Raw genomic sequence first — 16,879 nt, forward strand, 5'->3', positions numbered from 1 at the left:
AGATGGGAGATTAAAAAAAAAAAGGTGCCAACAATTGAAAGATAAACACTGAGAAGATTTAATTGAATTTGAAGTGGGTTGTTTTTCAGGTTGGGAACATGTACAGTGGAGTCTTCCTCTGTTTACTAAGATCTATTTCTGGATTGTTTGGCTACACAGATTTTAAAAAAATATTCCTCAAGACTTCACAAGACCATTTCTTTAAAACTGGATTAGCATTTTATAAACTAATTTGCAACTCCTACTTATAGAACCCTCTAAACTACTAATATTTGAAGGGATGCTGCATTAAAACAAAATACATTAGACAAGTGTCATAACACCTGTGGATATATGGAATTCACTTGGCAGGAATTATTCTGAAGTACATGCTAATAAGATGTGAAAATACATAGTGATATAATACAGTATATTTGAATCCACCAATGTTGCAGTCTGAAATGTGTTTTTTTAATAAATGAAACTAGATATTTACATTGGTATGCCTGATGAGTTCAATTTAGTATATATAGATAACACTGCCACACAGTGGAAAACTATAGAATTACAGTTGAACAATAATGGAAAGGCCCTCCCTATAAGAAGTGATGGGGAGGAAAGTCAAAACAAAAATTGAATCAACATCATCATCATCATGTTGTTAGTGCCAAATTGCCATTTTTATTTAAAAGCATTAATAATTACAACTCAACAAAGAGGGGAAAATCCCTTTGATATCCAGATTTAAGGGGAAAACTAACAAAATTGTCTTATTTACATATTTGCAGGCTTCAAAGCAAAGCTGCATTTGATTAACAAAAACAACAAACCTGCAAGTCTACGTATTTTGGCAATCAGAATCACATGGTTTCCCTTCAGAGATTGATTTAATTGTTAACTTACTCTCAAGGCTCTAGTCTAGTTACTCATACCACAAACACATGCTAGATCAGGTGACCGGGCCTGAAGAAAGAGCTCTCTGTAGTGTGCAATGCAGGAAGATAAAGCCAAAGAGCAGAGAAAGTGACCAAATGTTGAATGGCTAACAGTTAATCCTCATCTTCTATCTGTGGTCCCGGCCTAGCAGATGTTTTCACTTTGACCCGCACAAAAGGCTTCTGTTTTGCTTTCTAGGCTCATCCATTCTGCAAAGGTCACAGGTCAAAGGGGTCAAAGGGAGAAGCTGTCACGACAAGTCTAAACACTGAGGGCCGTGACGTCCTGTGAGAAAGATGCGCAGAATGAACCCAATGATTACTCACTGACCCATTTTCCGTCTGTTGGTGTGGGTAAAGCAAAGCTGGTCACACCCCCGAGATTGAATTACGGGTGTAGATGCCTGAGGGGGAGAGCTTGCCTAACTTAAGACATCCAGACATGTGCTGGGTGGGTGGGTGTAATCCCATTTGCTCAAAGACGGGGTTCTATATGGACCTTAAAGGTTAACTCAAATGTTAAGTGAATCAATAGCTAGCTTGAGAAGGGCTTGGCCTTCCCCGAAATGCCACATGATGAGGTTAAATGTTCAACAATGTTGTAGCTTTGAGCTACCAGACCACCTCACACAACAAACACTTGAATGCATACATAGTGAAACCATATAGAATGTCACTTCTCTATGTGCTATCTAGCTATTAGCAGAAAATATTGACTTTAGCGGCCTAGTCAATCGTATGGTGATGGTAATTTTTCCTCACAAACTAACATTACTGCACATATGTGCAGTAAAGTGATGAAATATGATACATTTTAATGTAGATGATTTAATTGGCTGCCACAGACATTGATAGTCGAATCAGATTTGCTTCGAAAACTAGTCATTTTCCTACAAAGGCTACACAGTAAGCCTAAAGAAACAAGAAACACAATAATTCAAAGGGGGTCCTCAGTTCTAAAAGGATTTGAGGGCCATCTTTCAAGTGCAGCTGTCCTTGTGTGATTCTGTCCACGTGTTCACTCAACATCAATTCTGACAGAAATATTTTCTTTCCTCAACAGGAGTAGCATGTTGGTTCAAAGGTCACGTCACTGCTGCCCCCTTGGATTCCATCACACCCCCAAGAGATGGGGGATGACAGACATAGAGGAAACACCCCTTGGCTAAAAGCAGTTCACCTTTGACGTCTTCCAAATGGTAAAAATACTCTTCCTCAAAGATGGGCTTGAATAGAAACAGAATCAAATTGGCCATAATATACTGTATAATATATAGTACCTGTTTTTTAAATGATCTAGCTTCAGTGTTAATGTTTACATAAATATTCGGCGACCCAGTAAGGAAAAATAAATTGGATATCGCAAAATTCCTTTTCTGACTTCTGTGACCTTTTGACCTCATTAGCCCAAATTCAATCACCTTTTCTATTTCATATTGCAAACATATGCTTTAAATTTGTTGATGATCCCTTTTTTCATTCTTGAATTATCACAAAATTCCTTTTCTGACCTCATTACCCCCCAATTTTTGTGACATAACTTACTTTTTGATTTTTTTTCGAGCCGTTTGGGTAGCTAACTAAAAGCAATGATTGCACTTTTGAGTTGCTTTTTTTTGTTTTGTTTTTCTAGGACCCTTAATTTCCTAACAAAGAAAGCCCAGGCGAGACAACAAGCTGCCCGACGACAGTGTCCTAATTAGGGAGACTTTTATTCAAATGAACACACACACTCCTCCCCCTAACACACCCACACAGCCTTCTGATGACCTATTATTTGAACAAAGGTGAGGACAATGCTTCTCTGTGGCACACAAATACATTGTGGTCTACTGGGTGGGTGTACGCTGAGTGTCATAAAGGGGCTCTCTATGTGTTGCGGGGGCACATTGATTAAAAAATTCTCAACCAGGCTACATAGATAAACCAACAGGTTGTATAAAATCTGCCATCCCAGGGTGCTTTTATATGTTCATATCTCTGACGGCAACTAAAGAACAGGAAAAAAAACAGTGCATTTAGAAGCTGATTCATTACTTATCTTCAATCCGGGGTTGCTCTCCTCCTTCTTTATCCGTGTTTGACCTCTGGCTTTCGACCATGACTGGGGTGTCAAAGTCTTTTTGACCTTTTGCTTCGTGCTCTGCTCAGCGCCTGAGAAATGAGAAATGACCATAAAATAACCTTTTATTCACAGCACAATAATGTGTGTGTGTGTTTTCAGTTACTGATTGTTATTCTTTTCTATGTTGATACTCAGCTCTAACAATATTTCTATGTTGTACATTTAAAACCACTACAATTTAGATTTTATGTACACCATCTTTATGCTAATTGTAACTTATGAGGAAAAACAGGCTCAAGTGAGTTATACAGCATCTACTACGGGAAAGTGTCATAATCCTTAAAGTAGTAGATACAAAAATGAGTGACAATATAATGGTAGATGTTGTTATATCACTCCTTTAGTGACATTTAGATGTTTATTTAACCTCAGAATTTCTAACCAGAAGCAAAAGGCATTTGTTTTTGGCCTGCAAGATCTCCAGACCTAACATGTGATACTACATAAAGGACTCCATTCTTGTTGTAGCACCACCCATAAACAAACAGACATAACAAACAAAAAGTCATCAAAAGAAATTTGGATGGATTGGGAAAAAGATATGATATTGATACTAAGCCCTCTCTGGCTAAATGGACAGCTTTCAATAGTCAAAACTAATTTCGGATTTATGTTACGAGCTTAGTCACAGCCCAAATTTAACTCTGATCTCAAAGCATCGCTGTACTGTACATATGAAAAAAAGAGACCCAAACTACATATCTTTACCATCAGGCTAGCAGTGTACGGCTTGATGTGAAACAAAAGACCAGCTTGCTTGTGTTTGTCTGGTATTGTGTGAATGTGTGTTATTTTTTTAAAAGGCCTTGAGGTCATGTTCTTTGCATCTCTGCAGAGAAATCCTCCACATTCTTCCTGTGTGTGTGTGTGTGTCTATGCGTTGCCCACACAGCCCACTCTCTCTGCTCTTTGACTCCAGTGGCCATATAAGGCAGCTAGCGCCATGGCAACCAAAGGGCTTGAATAGTAGTGTCAAATCCCTCAGAACACACACACACACACACACACACACACACACACACACACACACACACACACACACACACACACACACACACACACACACACACATACCCTTCCCCCTCTGCACACACACTCCACCTCCGTCCTCTCCTCTGCCTTTCTCCCTCCCTCCCTCTCTCCCTCTCTGGCTTGGCTTCATTTCTGTTGCTGCCAAACCCCCAAATAGAAGAGACGAGAAAACAGACTCGTAAAGAGAGCAATCCAACTTGTCGCCTTGGATTTTCTTTTGAATGCGAACTGGGTGTGTGGATGCTCGGAAAGCCAGAAAGTAGGCGCAGCCAAGCTTTCCACCCCCACCTTCTCTTGCCACAGGGGAAGGCACACACACATACACACACACATAGATGAAAAGCAGTAGCTAGGCCGCACATCATTAGTTCTTGGTGGCCAAGCACCAACAAAAGGCTTGCAAACAAGAAGCTCGGAGCACAGCTAAGGCTTCTGGGAACGAAGAAGGACAGCACAGGACTTCCTTGTGTTGAACACACACACCACCCAGTGCGCGTGCATTTTGGAGGTCAACTTGACAGTCGGGACACGCTTTTTTTTGTGTGGTGGATCTTTGATGAGAAGCCTGCAGCCTCATGAGCAAATGACATGGAATGGCTTTACTTTGTGGGTCACGATGGTGAAGCTGAGAGGATTACAGGAGAGTAGGAAAGCCGCACTCGCTCTCAGGATGGAGGACGGGAGGATCTAACAGGAGGGGGATTTAGAGACACGGATGTATTAATGCTCAATTGGAGGTAAGCACGGAATGATTTACATAGAGAGGGCATACGCTGTGCCGGGCTCAAGCCCTTTTACTGTCAGTAGTTAGAGAATGAACAGTGTGTGTGTACGTGTGTGTTCATGTGTACAAATGTTGATGTGTGTGTCTTTGGCGTCCATTTTTCACCTTGTTATTTACAAGCGCTTTCCTATCTCTCCACAGTCGCTTGACCACTCATTGTTGACAGCAAACAGCACTTTTTTTATGAAAACAAGAAAAGCCAACCTGCCAGAAGAAAAGACAAATTGACTTTTAGAAGGAGTGGTGGAGAGAGAAAAAAACAGAAACAAAAAAAACAAACTTAAAACAGTCAGACTATTTCCAGGTCATAGTGGAGTGGGAGGAGACTGCTCTTGTTTTTTTTTTCCTACCAAGATCCCTCCCTCCTGTTTTTCCTCCGTCTGTCATTATCTGCTGGCTAAACATTTGGAGGTCTTTTTTTCGGACATCTTTTCAAGTTTCGGGAAGGAAGTGGCAGTTTTTTTTGTTTGATTCATGTTACCTTGACGAACCTCGACTGCCTGTGGCTTGCTCTTCCTCGGTGGTTCGGTAACCAAGCGATGGCCATGGTGAGTGGGGGCTGGGGAGATCCCAATGGCGGCACCAACGGACTGGGGGAAAAGGGCTACCTTAAACGGGAGGACGACGACGGATCGCCCCAGGCTGGGGGCAGCGACATGGAGGCCGGGGAGGACGATAAGGCCTGCGTATTGGACTGCGTGGTTTGCGGGGACAAGTCCAGTGGCAAACATTATGGCGTGTTCACCTGTGAGGGCTGTAAAAGCTTCTTCAAGAGAAGCGTTCGACGTAACCTCAGTTACACGTGCAGGTGAGTAAGGCATGATGGGAAATGTGGGCTTTTTGCCAACGAGCCGACATGTTTGTAGTCAGGCAATCTTGCTAACGACATCATGTTTGCATAGCACCCCCACCGACTGTAGTTTACTTGTTGTGATCCTGCAAATTAGTGGTTCTTAACGTCTTCAAAAGCATGTGACTATTTGTTGATAATTAAAAAATAATGATACTGGCAGTGCCATTGACGGTGCTAGATGTCCAAATCAGCCATCTCAGTCAAAATGTCTTTGACATCTAATGGCAGTAATGGTACCACCCATTTAGGTGAGATTACTGCCCAATAAAGGGTTAAACGTTTTTATGATTAACATGCAATTCTAAACATTATATTCACAAAGGGAAGATAAAAACGTACTTTTATGTCATGTCCTTTGAGTTGAGCCAATAAATGTTTTATTGTTTTCAGGTCTAATAGGGAATGTCAGATTGACCAGCACCACCGAAACCAATGCCAATACTGTCGTCTCAAAAAGTGTTTCCGAGTGGGGATGCGCAAAGAAGGTAACTATTTTTCCCCCTAATCTGTAGACATTGTATGCCAATCAAAAACTGCCTCTCTTGAGACTATCTTGTTTAATTTTAGTTTTTGTTTTAAGCAACAACAGTTGTCTGTTTTAGTCATATCATGTTTAATTATCTATGTATACAGTTTGTGTCGGGTCAAATTAATACATTCACATCTTTTTATCTATTTTGTGTCATGGTGACAGTGATAAACTGTTTCTTAAGACAGCCAAATCTGTGAGGCTTGAGCCTGTGTTTGAATCTGGACAAACCCTTTAAGCTCAATCCAATATGGGAATTGAATTAATGTAGTAACGTTCAAATAACCTATCTGGAGTACACATTTTTTGCCATGTGGCCTCGCCAATCCAGATTCATGTGTCAATAATGCAGCCCTTGCAGAATGCGCAAGTCAACAATTCAGATCTGTTGCAGTGAACACAACTAAATTTGGCTTCGGTGTTTACATCACACTGAACATAAACAGAACATAAAACAAGTTAATGAGACAGATTATTGCTCCCCTTGGACAAATTGTCTTTGCCCTGGCGTGTTTACGGGGAGTTCGGAGTTCGGGGTCAGCCACAGAGCAGCATTCCAGGGACTGATATGGATTCACATTGTTGCTTTGTGGTGGACTGTTACCATGGCTACGGCGCAAGCGTCTTTTCATGACCTTTTATCTCCCAGCGATGAGAAGAATACATTGGAGGTCTAATTTGCATCCTTGTAATCTTGAATAAAAGAGCTAATCGGCTCAATCCAGTTTGCCCGTACGTAATCTGACATGCACCGCCCGTTGAACCCAGTTTTAACTTTTCCCCCTCTGTTTTCTTTCCCAAATCCCCTCCTTCACCCTTCTTTTTCCATCTTGAAACGCCCCTCTCTATTTCCACACCTTCCCCCTTGCTCCCCCAACCAAACTACAGCAGTTCAACGCGGCCGCATCCCACCGCAGCCTAGTCTAAGCCCGAGCCTGACGCCCATTGGGGGCGCCAGTGGTTTGGGAGGTGGTGAATTCTACAATAACAACAACAATAACGGAGGCAACGGCGGTCAACCCGTGTCGGAACTCATCTCGCAGCTGCTCAGAGCCGAGCCGTATCCCAACAGCCGCTACGGGCACCAGTACAACCAGCCGGCGGGTCCCGATAATTCAATGGGCATCGATAACATCTGCGAACTGGCCGCCCGGCTACTCTTCAGCACGGTGGAATGGGCCAGAAACATCCCTTATTTTCCCGAGTTGCCCGTGTCGGATCAGGTCAGTACAAGTTAGAGAAATATCATTCCACCATACGCCATGGCCAATGATTCACATTGCCGTTGCTTTCTGTTTCACAACCCACAGGTAGCCTTGCTAAGGCTGAGTTGGAGCGAGCTGTTCATACTTAACGCCGCACAGTCTGCCTTGCCGCTCCACATGGCGCCCCTGTTGGCCGCGGCGGGCTTCCACTCGTCGCCCATGTCGGCGGAACGCGTGGTGTCCTTCATGGACCAAGTGAGGGTGTTTCAGGATCAGGTGGATAAGCTGACCCGACTTCAGGTGGACTCTGCTGAGTATAGCTGCCTCAAGGCCATCGCCCTCTTTTCACCAGGTACCTATAATTATATGTAATATCTGCATTTGATTTATTAAGTAGTAATATTGCGCCATAGGTTTGTTTTCAAAAGTGCATGCTAAAAAGAGGTAGTGCAGTTTTGGCTTATAAATTTGTTCCCAACTACATTTTGATGGATTTTATTTTATATTTACTTGTATTTTCCCCATTATTGGGCCTAACATATGCTAAAAGTAGTAGTAGGCTGACGTGCAAATACATGCATGCTAGTGTATTTTTTTTTTATAAAGGCAGCGGGAGCTAAGTTCTGTTGTGCAATGTACTCACATTACAATCCTACCTTTTCACCTCCGTCTTATTCATCTGCCTAGATGCCTGCGGTCTGACTGACGCAGTCCACGTAGAGTCCCTGCAGGAGAAAGCTCAAGTGGCTTTGACCGAGTACGAGAGGATGCAGTATCCTAGTCAACCACAGCGCTTTGGCCGCTTACTCCTGCGCCTCCCCGCCCTCCGCGCCGTACCCGCCAGCCTCATCTCCCAACTCTTTTTCATGCGACTGGTAGGGAAGACGCCCATCGAGACGCTGATCCGAGACATGCAGCTCTCTGGAAGCTCCATCAGTTGGCCCTACGTGCCTATGTGATTAGAAATATATTGTCCATCCATTTATGCCATTAACAATACCGCAGTATCAAAACTGTTTTGAACAAGAAGGATGGTATTGATGGTCTTGGTTTTTGGAAGACATTTGAAACAGTTCACGCTGCACAAGATGAAGATGTGACTGAGCAAGGAAATTTCACCAAAGTTCATCCTCGGATCGATGCACAAAAAACAATTATGACAACGTTTATGGATTCCCTTAGCTGGATAAACGTCCGATGGGCTAGCGGTGGCTATATTTGCCAGCAATTACAAGAGACTAATACCTCATTAGACATCAGAATGCTTTCATCTGATTTAAAAAAGAAAAATCTCAACAAAATGCTAAAAAAAACCTCACCAGAAACCGCCTTTGTTCTGTTTTTGGGTATAAAATGTAACTCCTATGAGTGTGATAAAAAAAATGTGGTGCCATGAGGTAGGAGTCACTCGACTTGTAATTGTTTCAAAATGACTTAGGAAAAGTGTATGCCGGCATTGAACTCACTTTAACAATAAGCACTTTGGCAAAAATTCACTCAAAACAATGATAATTAGCCAGAATATTGTGTATAGAAAAATACTACATAACCAAGCCTTGAACTCCTCGACGACAAAATGGATTGGTCGTGTATGGCCATCCATAGCAGCCAATAGGTGAAGTCTATTGGTGGAATGCAAACACTAATTGAAGTGCTGTGACACTTAAAACACTGACTTGAATACTGTGTATCAGCATATGTAGACCATACCATAAGAATACTATGTCATATATTCTTTATCCTCCGTGAATTTTAGAAATCTCCTTCAAGGTGTACCAAAAAAAAAAAAAAAAAACAGCACAATTTGATGCAGGATGACAAAATTTTAATATTTTAAATTTTCTATTCAAATTATGTCAATAATGTGTGTTTTTATAGAATTCACATGAATTACACAATGAAAAATTTTAGTTTTTTGAGTAACGAATGAAACTCGTTGTTACAAGATGAGTTCGGACAAACACTGCAAGTAGCCTTAGTTATATTTACAATAAACAGACATTAAAACAGACTACGGGATAACATAGGGGAAGCACGAGATATTAAAGTGGCACCCTCGAATAAACACGGTAAAACCCCCTCCCAGACAGGTGTCCAAATGAACACCCACAAAATACAGGAAATAAGACCGAAGGATGCCACTGTTAAACTGATGTAAAATAATCTAGACAGGGGAATAACTGTGTCTAAATGCACAAACTATATGCATACCCCAGGGTGTCTAAAACTTATCTCAAGTCCCCCTATGCAACCCAAAAATCATTAACAACACATACAAAATATAACAGGGAGTAACGTACTCACAAGTCTGCAACTCAGCAAGGCAAGGGTGAACTGACAACTGGGAAATTAATTACAGCTGTGTTGGCCTGGGCAGGGCTTTGTCACAGGGGTGGAGCCACAGCTCCATGTACCTGTAAAGGTAAAGAAACCACACCCCTCCTACATAGTGTGTGTCCAGGCTGCCAGCCGTAACACTCGTACCTCAAGGCACCACCATATTTGGAATTATCTTTAAAAAGTTGCGAGCAAGCGCTTTTATAAAAAGAAAAATCAGTGCAACATATAGTTTAACAAGCGTTGTTGTCATAAAAGACTTAAAACACACTTAATTAAGCTTGAGTCGACACTGTGTGTAAATATATGGAGGTCACCTTCATTTCTCTTTGCATGTTCTGGAGCGCTTCTAAGTTGTTTCATCCTTTTGTCTAAGTAATTTCTTTCAAATCTTAAAAGTATTGCTTTCCCTGTTAGCTCCTAAATGTCTTTCTATATGTTAACATGAAAATACCTCTCTGGAAAGACCCACGTTAATCGTTGAAGGCTGACTTTTTTTGTACTTGGTGAATGACGTGAGGAAACGTTCAAATGGAAGATTGCAAACTGCACAAGGAGAATTTTTGAATACCAAAATGTCACATGTGGACTAAAGAGGATCCTAATTCCTTAGCAGGATTTACCTTACACTAGTAGTTGAAGTCGAGTTGTTTTTATAGAATCACAAATGTTTCCAAAAGCATACAAACCAACCGTGATTTTTTTTTTTCCGTCTTGCTTTGTCCTTAAATGATGTGGATGCGTTGTATTCAGTTCATTCATCAAGGTTAGCGTTGAAGTATACTGTTAATTATGATTACTTTTGGAATTCCTACATTTTACATTTATGGCAAGTTTATAAAAAGAAACGGAAATCTGTCTTTTGTTATGTTTGTCTTTTCAAAGTCATTGAAAAATGTGTTGTATTTACAGCTGTATGACGAATGCCAAATAAACACTGCTATGTGCACCATAAATGTCTCATTCTGTATACAGTACATGTTACAAAAAAAGAGCTTTCATTCACATTTTTCATGACAAATGCTTCTGAAAATCAATTTTAGGCATCCCCATTGAAATTTCAGGTTCTTTAAATATTAACTCATTGCCTGCAATTGAGGGAACTAGACGTCCAATCAATTTCAATATAAAAATCCCATTCAAAATTATACATAGTCTTTTTTATATCAGAAAACCTGGTATTGAAATAGACATAGTATCCACTGTAAGTGTTGTTCTTTCACAAAGAAAAAACTATATTTTCAAAGTTCTTTAACAGGGCCACTACTAACCTTAAAGTAACACAGTTGTAAACAACGTGACTAACGTTTTCGTTTGCTGTTAAGTGTGCAATCAAAAACAGATTGCATCATTGTTTCTTCATTTTGAAACTGATAAACGCTTCCCTAACAAAGGCCTCGGTCAAAGTTTTTTATCAGTTTTTTGATATGGAACATTTTTTTCCGAAGTTCTTTGCTCTCCTTTTTCTTTGCTTGATATTCCGGTGCCTAAAAGAGAGAAATGTTGAGATCCTCTTTCAAGTTCTGAATAAAAAAATTGAAGTGAAACGATTTGAACTTACTCTTTTAAGATCTTTCAGTCTGTTATATTCATCCACCACACCCTGACAATGAAAAAAAGATTCATGTGATGTCATAAAGATCTGACCAGTATATATTCTATACAAATAATGGACAGTTTAACGATAGAGTATGTTATACATATATTGCCAGTATTACAATTTAGGATTCCCTAAACCAAAATAAAAGATAATATAAAATAAATTAAACAAACATGTCACCAAAAGACATAAATTATCAAGATTAGTAAACATTCTACGATGGGCACCTACCTGATACTTTATCGAGTTTTTGTCCAGTGTGTCTAGTTCTTGACTCAGCATACGAATATGATCACAGATTTCGTCCATTTCTTTACACAAGCTTTTATAGCGAGTCAAAGCCGACTGGAAATCTTGCTTGTATTCTCGCCGCTGCTCATCTGAAAGGATCTCGGTGTACTGGCTGCACCAGGGAGGGAACATTAAAAAAAAAATGGAATACAGGGCATACATTAAATATTCATTCATTTCTGTATTTTCTAAACCATTGAGGGTTGTGGGGGGTGCTGGAGCCTATCCCAGCTAACTAGGGGAACCAGTTGGTGGATACCCAGAATCTGTGGCCAGCCAATCACAGACAAACAAAGAAATGGATAACTATTCATACTTATACCTAAGGGTAATTTAGATTAGAAGTCACCTGAAGAGGTATTGGGCTTGGTCGTCATCCAACTCATTAGCAGTGTCTCCTCCAGTGGTGTAAGCCATTTCATTTTGGGACTCCATAGTTGCACGAGTGTGATATTTAGGGTTCCCTTGGCCTCTCGTGTTTAGTTTTCCTTGGCTTTCGGCGTATCCAGAGGGGATGCTGCACACTGCAGGGCTGTTGTTTGAATATGGATGTGCAATTTCTTGTAACTTGCTAGTTGCCATACACATCCACAATCAAAATACAACACAAGAGAAGTTTATTGGTATATTATTTTTACATTTTGCCATATTTTTTTATGGGACTCATTTCACTGATTAGCTGTTATTTTTCAATAAGACATCTATCGTTGTCAGTGGCATTACATTTATTCATTACTATGACATACTAAAAAACTGTGTAATTGGGAGCCATTACAAAATTGTTTTCACATTTCCATTCATTTTAATGAGAAGTTTGATTTTCATCATTAGCATAAACATCATAAAATAAACATTTTTAACACTGATATTTGTTTTCAAAAAATTGTAAATGAACTCTAGTATCCTTACATGCGAATGTCACATTTTGGTATACATACCAAATGTTAATATTGTGGCTCTTTTGACCCAAAATGTGATATGGGCTTCTTCCTTTTTAATGACCAAAAACCCAAGTCACAAGCCCCCTAAATGTCGACTCACCTGTTGTTTAAAAGACCCTCACTGTGAGCTAGGACGTTTTTATGGGAGTGGGACACTGCATTGTTCCCCCCACGTAGATCAGAAGCAGCTTTCTCCGATATTACAATAGTTGACGCATGCTGGGTGCTGTGTCCCTCTCCAACATTGTTGACCTAATCCACCAAAGAAACACAAGACAGAAATGGTAAAAGTGCAGAGCCAGAAATGTGACTTAACACGGGAAGAAAAATTCATTCCTGCAGTAAATAATTTCTTTTGGTCCCATAATTCCATATTTATGTGAAGTAACAGAACACTGTCCTACATCGGTGTAAATCTTGTGGCAGATGGTGAAATGCATCATTAATAACTACAATTGTTGTCTTAACGTACATATAATCTGGATAAGAAGAAAAATGCAGCCAGTGAAATAGATCTTATGAAGATATATAGTAACTATAAATGATTTGATAGAGTATTTTATCTAGTGTGTCTAGTCACTGGGCTGTTGGTTGTGTAAGGAATAGAAATATAATAAAACAAGGGATTCTGGACATATAAACATATATATATGGTTATTTTTGTCTTCTCATTCTACAAAGAAATAACATCTAGACTGCTGTGTGAGGCTGCCATGACTGAATCATTTACTGGCATCATTCCGTGGGGATTTACAGAGCAGAACAGTGGCAACTCCAGCCTTTTTTAAAAAAAAAAAATACATTATACATCCATGACTATACATTAAATATACTTCCCTGCAAGGCAAAGAAAGCATCCTTGGTGCAGTACATGAGTTGCCCATCACTGGGCCCTCATTCAAATCAAGTTGCAATTAATTGTGTAAGAAAGAAAGAAAATTAGCTCTCTATATGCAATTTTTATTTCAGTTCAACTTGAAAATGGATACTAATTTGATGGTCGTATCGCTCAAAGTACTAAACATTTGAATCTGCTTAACGTGGCTTCCATTGCCATTCCACAATTTGCGTCATTGCTAGTTAATGATCACTTAGAGCGAAACCCGGGTGTGTCAAGTCAACAGGTGCTTGCATGAATCAGTTTTTAGAGAAATTCAATTATGATCCCCATTGTTTCTGCATTGGAAAAATGATTTTTGCTTGGAAACCTAGAAACACTGTAAAAAGTAGAAAATGGCATTTCCGTTCTTAGCCTTCTTGAGATGACAGATGAATTGTACAGTATATTTTCCCCCCAGTCTCCAGTTGATATCACAGTAAATCAAAACAGCTTCTCACCCATTCTTGTACATTGTGCCTCTCTGACAAGCTGACCATTGGCTGGTCCCAGTAGATGTTATCTTTTCCATGATGCCAGATTTTGCTACGAGTCTTCCAGGAGTAGTAGGCAGCAAATGACAGGGCCAACACCACCATCAGACCCAATGCAAATGCAACAGCCTGAGAAAAGACACAATTCCATAATATTAAATCCAAAGATTTTGACTTTTAATATGCATGAACCTCTTTTTTTTGTCCAGAAGCCACATTTTCAACTCCCACTGACCTCCTCTGGGTCCATAAAGCAGTAGTGGTAAAGTAACTGGTTGTACATGGGGAATCCCCCAGGAAAACCAGAGCCTACACTGCCACTAAAACTGGGCCGGTCTGGAATGTTCTGGCACATCATCAGGATTGGATTGTACAGCATGCTCTGTGAGCTTTGAGACATGGGATTGACCCCAATCACAAAAATGATATCAATGATGGCCTGCAATGAAAAATGAAAGAAATGTCATTCACAATCAATGTGTGTCTGTCAGGCCCAGAACTACAACCTAATATTTTGTTTGCTTTTTCACTGTAGTACATTGCTTTGGAAAAGTGCTTTCACTAATTATGATCTGCCACAATAGATTGTACACTTAGTTAGTCATAGTACAATCTAAAGAATGTTTAATTCATAGACAGAAGATGAGCAATGTCAAGGACCCTTTTTGGGTATATTGTAACTGTAATGCAAGTTCATCAAGCCCATCAAAAACTTGAGAAAAAGGCCTTACCTGAAGGATAGCTAAGATGGTGTCACAGATGAAGAAAGTGAGGTACAAAGTGGATCCTCTCATGGCTCGCGACCGGGAAAAACTCCCCACCAGGAATCCCAGAAAAACCACAAAGTTGATGGAGGCCATGGAGATCATTGCAGCCTTGGCAGACTGCGGGGTCATGTAGGAACTGCTGTATCCATAGCTTCCTCCGTAGTAGCCCTGGCCTGATCCTGTACCACTGCCAATACCGTACCCAAAGCCATTAAAGTCCCACACTAAGGTCGAGGCCACACAAGCGAAGATGATGAAGGACATGAGCACTGTGGCTCCGTGGAAGATTTTGACAAAACCAGGGGGGGAAAACCATTGGTAGAAGTGTTGAGGTGTCTCTTCCGCATAGTGGGAGTATGCTGGGGCTTTGGAGGGGACATAATGGCTCTGGGGCGAGTGCACACTTCTTTGAAGATTGAAGCTTTGAGAGGTGGCGCTATAGGGCGGGCTGGACAGGAGGCCGTCATAATGTCGACTTTCGTACATGGCCAAGTGCCACCAGAACTGAAAATTCACCTGGAGAAAAATGGGATACTTAAGTAAAGGTCAGTTATAATATTAACATGGAAAGACAGTGATACACCCTGACAATTTGGAGTGTTCAATCATCTTAGCACGCATGTTGACGAAAGCCGCAATACCTTTAGAAAAGCCACACAGGCACGTGAAGAACATGGAAAATATTGAATCTTCAGTCTTCATACTGTGAGACGGATTTGCTAACCACTTTTTCACCGTGCCACCCCAATTTCAATGATAGACAATGGCAGAAACATGCAAAAACATATTTTTTGTCAAATCTAGAGTACTTTCTGTTTGTCAAAGAGCAACACAGACTTGAGGCAGATGGAAAAGTATCAAGTATCACTGCCTCTTATCATTCCTCTCTACGATGGAACTCAAACGAACAGGCTTGAATAATTCAGGCTAAAAACACATGAGACGCAATGGTGGCCACAGCATGTGTGGTGTCTTATTCTAACTTTGCAAAGTTTCATTATAATGCAAGCCATTAGTATTGAAATAATTGCACGCTTTAATGATCAAGGTGATTTGTAGTTCATGCTTTTCATTGAAATGCCGAAGAAGTGGCTTTAAAACAATATTCAACCAGATAATCAAGCAGAGCAACTTACCCCAACTTTGAACTTTGGACCTCTCTGGTCGAGCGTGACGCTTGCGTTTAATCTCAATCCAGACCGCACATGGAGACCCCCATTTTAAGCCTCCTTCCTCATGTTTCGGCAGTAGAAAAGTACGTGGGTAAAGCACGGCGGGCTTTCTCGGGCAATACTCGTGTCTCACTGTGGACATGCAACCTACCAGAGGTGAGGTCAGGAGCCCAACCCGCCTCCTAAATTTCTTCTGGAAATGGTTGCATTTTAAATGACATACTTTCTAGAATGCCTGTCATATCAAAGCAACTTTTAATTCAGAATATTCATCTCTACTAATTTGATGAATACAAAATATCAATTAATCCAATAATTGCAGCAAATACAGACACAAGATAGACATTTATATATATATATATATATATATATATATATATATATATATATATATATATATATATATATATATATATATATATATATATATATATATATATATATATATATATATATATATATATATATATATATATATATATATATATATATATATATATATATATATATATATATATATATATATATATATATATATATATATATATATATATATATATATATATATATATTATTTATAAATAAATACACTTTCCTGTGTAATCATTTGAGTGTCTTGACAAGAAGTCCAAGAAACAACTAAGTGAAAATGTGTCCCAACCGGGACTTGAACCCAGGCCACCCAGGAGAGAGACCGGTGAGTTAACCACTACACCACAATTTGGCTACACTTTTCTTTGTCGTCATTTGAAGGTCTTGACTACAAGTACACAGGAACAACTGAGGGAAAATGTTTGCCGGCCGGGATTCGAACCCAGGCTGCCCACATGGGAGACGGGTGAGTTAACCTCTGCACCACAGTGTCGTCACTTCACCCTTAAGCAAGGATGTGTAATATAGAAAATGAGTAAACAATTCTCTACTTCATAAGAAAATAGCCTTACTATACCATGCCTTT

At 40.0% G+C, this 16,879-nt stretch overlaps 2 protein-coding genes and 1 long non-coding RNA gene across 5 annotated transcripts; 1 reads left to right on the forward strand and 2 right to left on the reverse strand.

Moving 5' to 3' along the window:
• Window positions 1-110: 110 nt before the first annotated feature.
• Window positions 111-5,705, reverse strand: LOC144201446 (uncharacterized). The gene is made up of 3 exons (XR_013327342.1): window positions 5,337-5,705; window positions 4,961-5,059; window positions 111-3,068 (listed from the first exon to the last, which is right to left on the reverse strand). It is a non-coding gene; the product is annotated as an uncharacterized LOC144201446 (long non-coding RNA).
• nr2f6a (nuclear receptor subfamily 2, group F, member 6a) lies at window positions 4,197-10,735 on the forward strand. 2 transcript variants are annotated; one of them, XM_077724071.1, is made up of 6 exons: window positions 4,197-4,808; window positions 4,997-5,663; window positions 6,099-6,193; window positions 7,129-7,460; window positions 7,548-7,794; window positions 8,130-10,735. In XM_077724071.1, the coding sequence occupies exons 2-6, from the start codon at window positions 5,395-5,397 to the stop codon at window positions 8,399-8,401; spliced, it is 1,215 nt and encodes a 404-aa protein (XP_077580197.1). In that variant the 5' UTR covers window positions 4,197-4,808; window positions 4,997-5,394; the 3' UTR covers window positions 8,402-10,735. The 2 variants fall into 2 exon arrangements, with proteins under 2 accessions (XP_077580197.1, XP_077580196.1); XM_077724070.1 differs by having other exon boundaries at window positions 4,198-4,808; window positions 7,126-7,460.
• On the reverse strand, window positions 9,246-16,082 carry LOC144201444 (occludin-like). 2 transcript variants are annotated; one of them, XM_077724068.1, is made up of 9 exons: window positions 15,886-16,082; window positions 14,714-15,265; window positions 14,218-14,421; window positions 13,950-14,111; window positions 12,712-12,863; window positions 12,020-12,241; window positions 11,611-11,782; window positions 11,341-11,382; window positions 9,246-11,266 (listed from the first exon to the last, which is right to left on the reverse strand). In XM_077724068.1, exons 2-9 carry the CDS (start codon window positions 15,233-15,235, stop codon window positions 11,165-11,167), a joined length of 1,578 nt encoding a protein of 525 aa, XP_077580194.1. In that variant the 5' UTR covers window positions 15,236-15,265; window positions 15,886-16,082; the 3' UTR covers window positions 9,246-11,164. The 2 variants fall into 2 exon arrangements, with proteins under 2 accessions (XP_077580194.1, XP_077580195.1); XM_077724069.1 differs by lacking the exon at window positions 15,886-16,082 and adding an exon at window positions 15,391-15,470.
• Between the last annotated feature and the right edge of the window lie 797 nt (window positions 16,083-16,879).

Source organism: Stigmatopora nigra, chromosome 9, assembly GCF_051989575.1.
Source record: "Stigmatopora nigra isolate UIUO_SnigA chromosome 9, RoL_Snig_1.1, whole genome shotgun sequence".
In the NCBI taxonomy this organism is placed as follows: Eukaryota; Metazoa; Chordata; class Actinopteri; order Syngnathiformes; family Syngnathidae; genus Stigmatopora; species Stigmatopora nigra.

What these genes read in the sequence shown, in the direction of transcription:
- LOC144201444 (XM_077724068.1), bottom strand. Translation starts at nt 15,235, where the DNA reads ATGTACGAAAGTCGACATTATGACGGCCTCCTGTCCAGCCCGCCCTAT. An exon ending in GAGGGTCTTTTAAACAACAG is followed by an intron (nt 12,242 to 12,711) that starts GTGAGTCGACAT and finishes TATGGCAACTAG; the next exon opens with CAAGTTACAAGAAATTGCAC. An exon ending in GACTGAAAGATCTTAAAAGA is followed by an intron (nt 11,267 to 11,340) that starts GTAAGTTCAAAT and finishes TCTCTCTTTTAG; the next exon opens with GCACCGGAATATCAAGCAAA.
- nr2f6a (XM_077724070.1), top strand. Translation starts at nt 5,395, where the DNA reads ATGGCCATGGTGAGTGGGGGCTGGGGAGATCCCAATGGCGGCACCAAC. An exon ending in AACCTCAGTTACACGTGCAG is followed by an intron (nt 5,664 to 6,098) that starts GTGAGTAAGGCA and finishes TATTGTTTTCAG; the next exon opens with GTCTAATAGGGAATGTCAGA. An exon ending in AGTGGGGATGCGCAAAGAAG is followed by an intron (nt 6,194 to 7,125) that starts GTAACTATTTTT and finishes ACCAAACTACAG; the next exon opens with CAGTTCAACGCGGCCGCATC.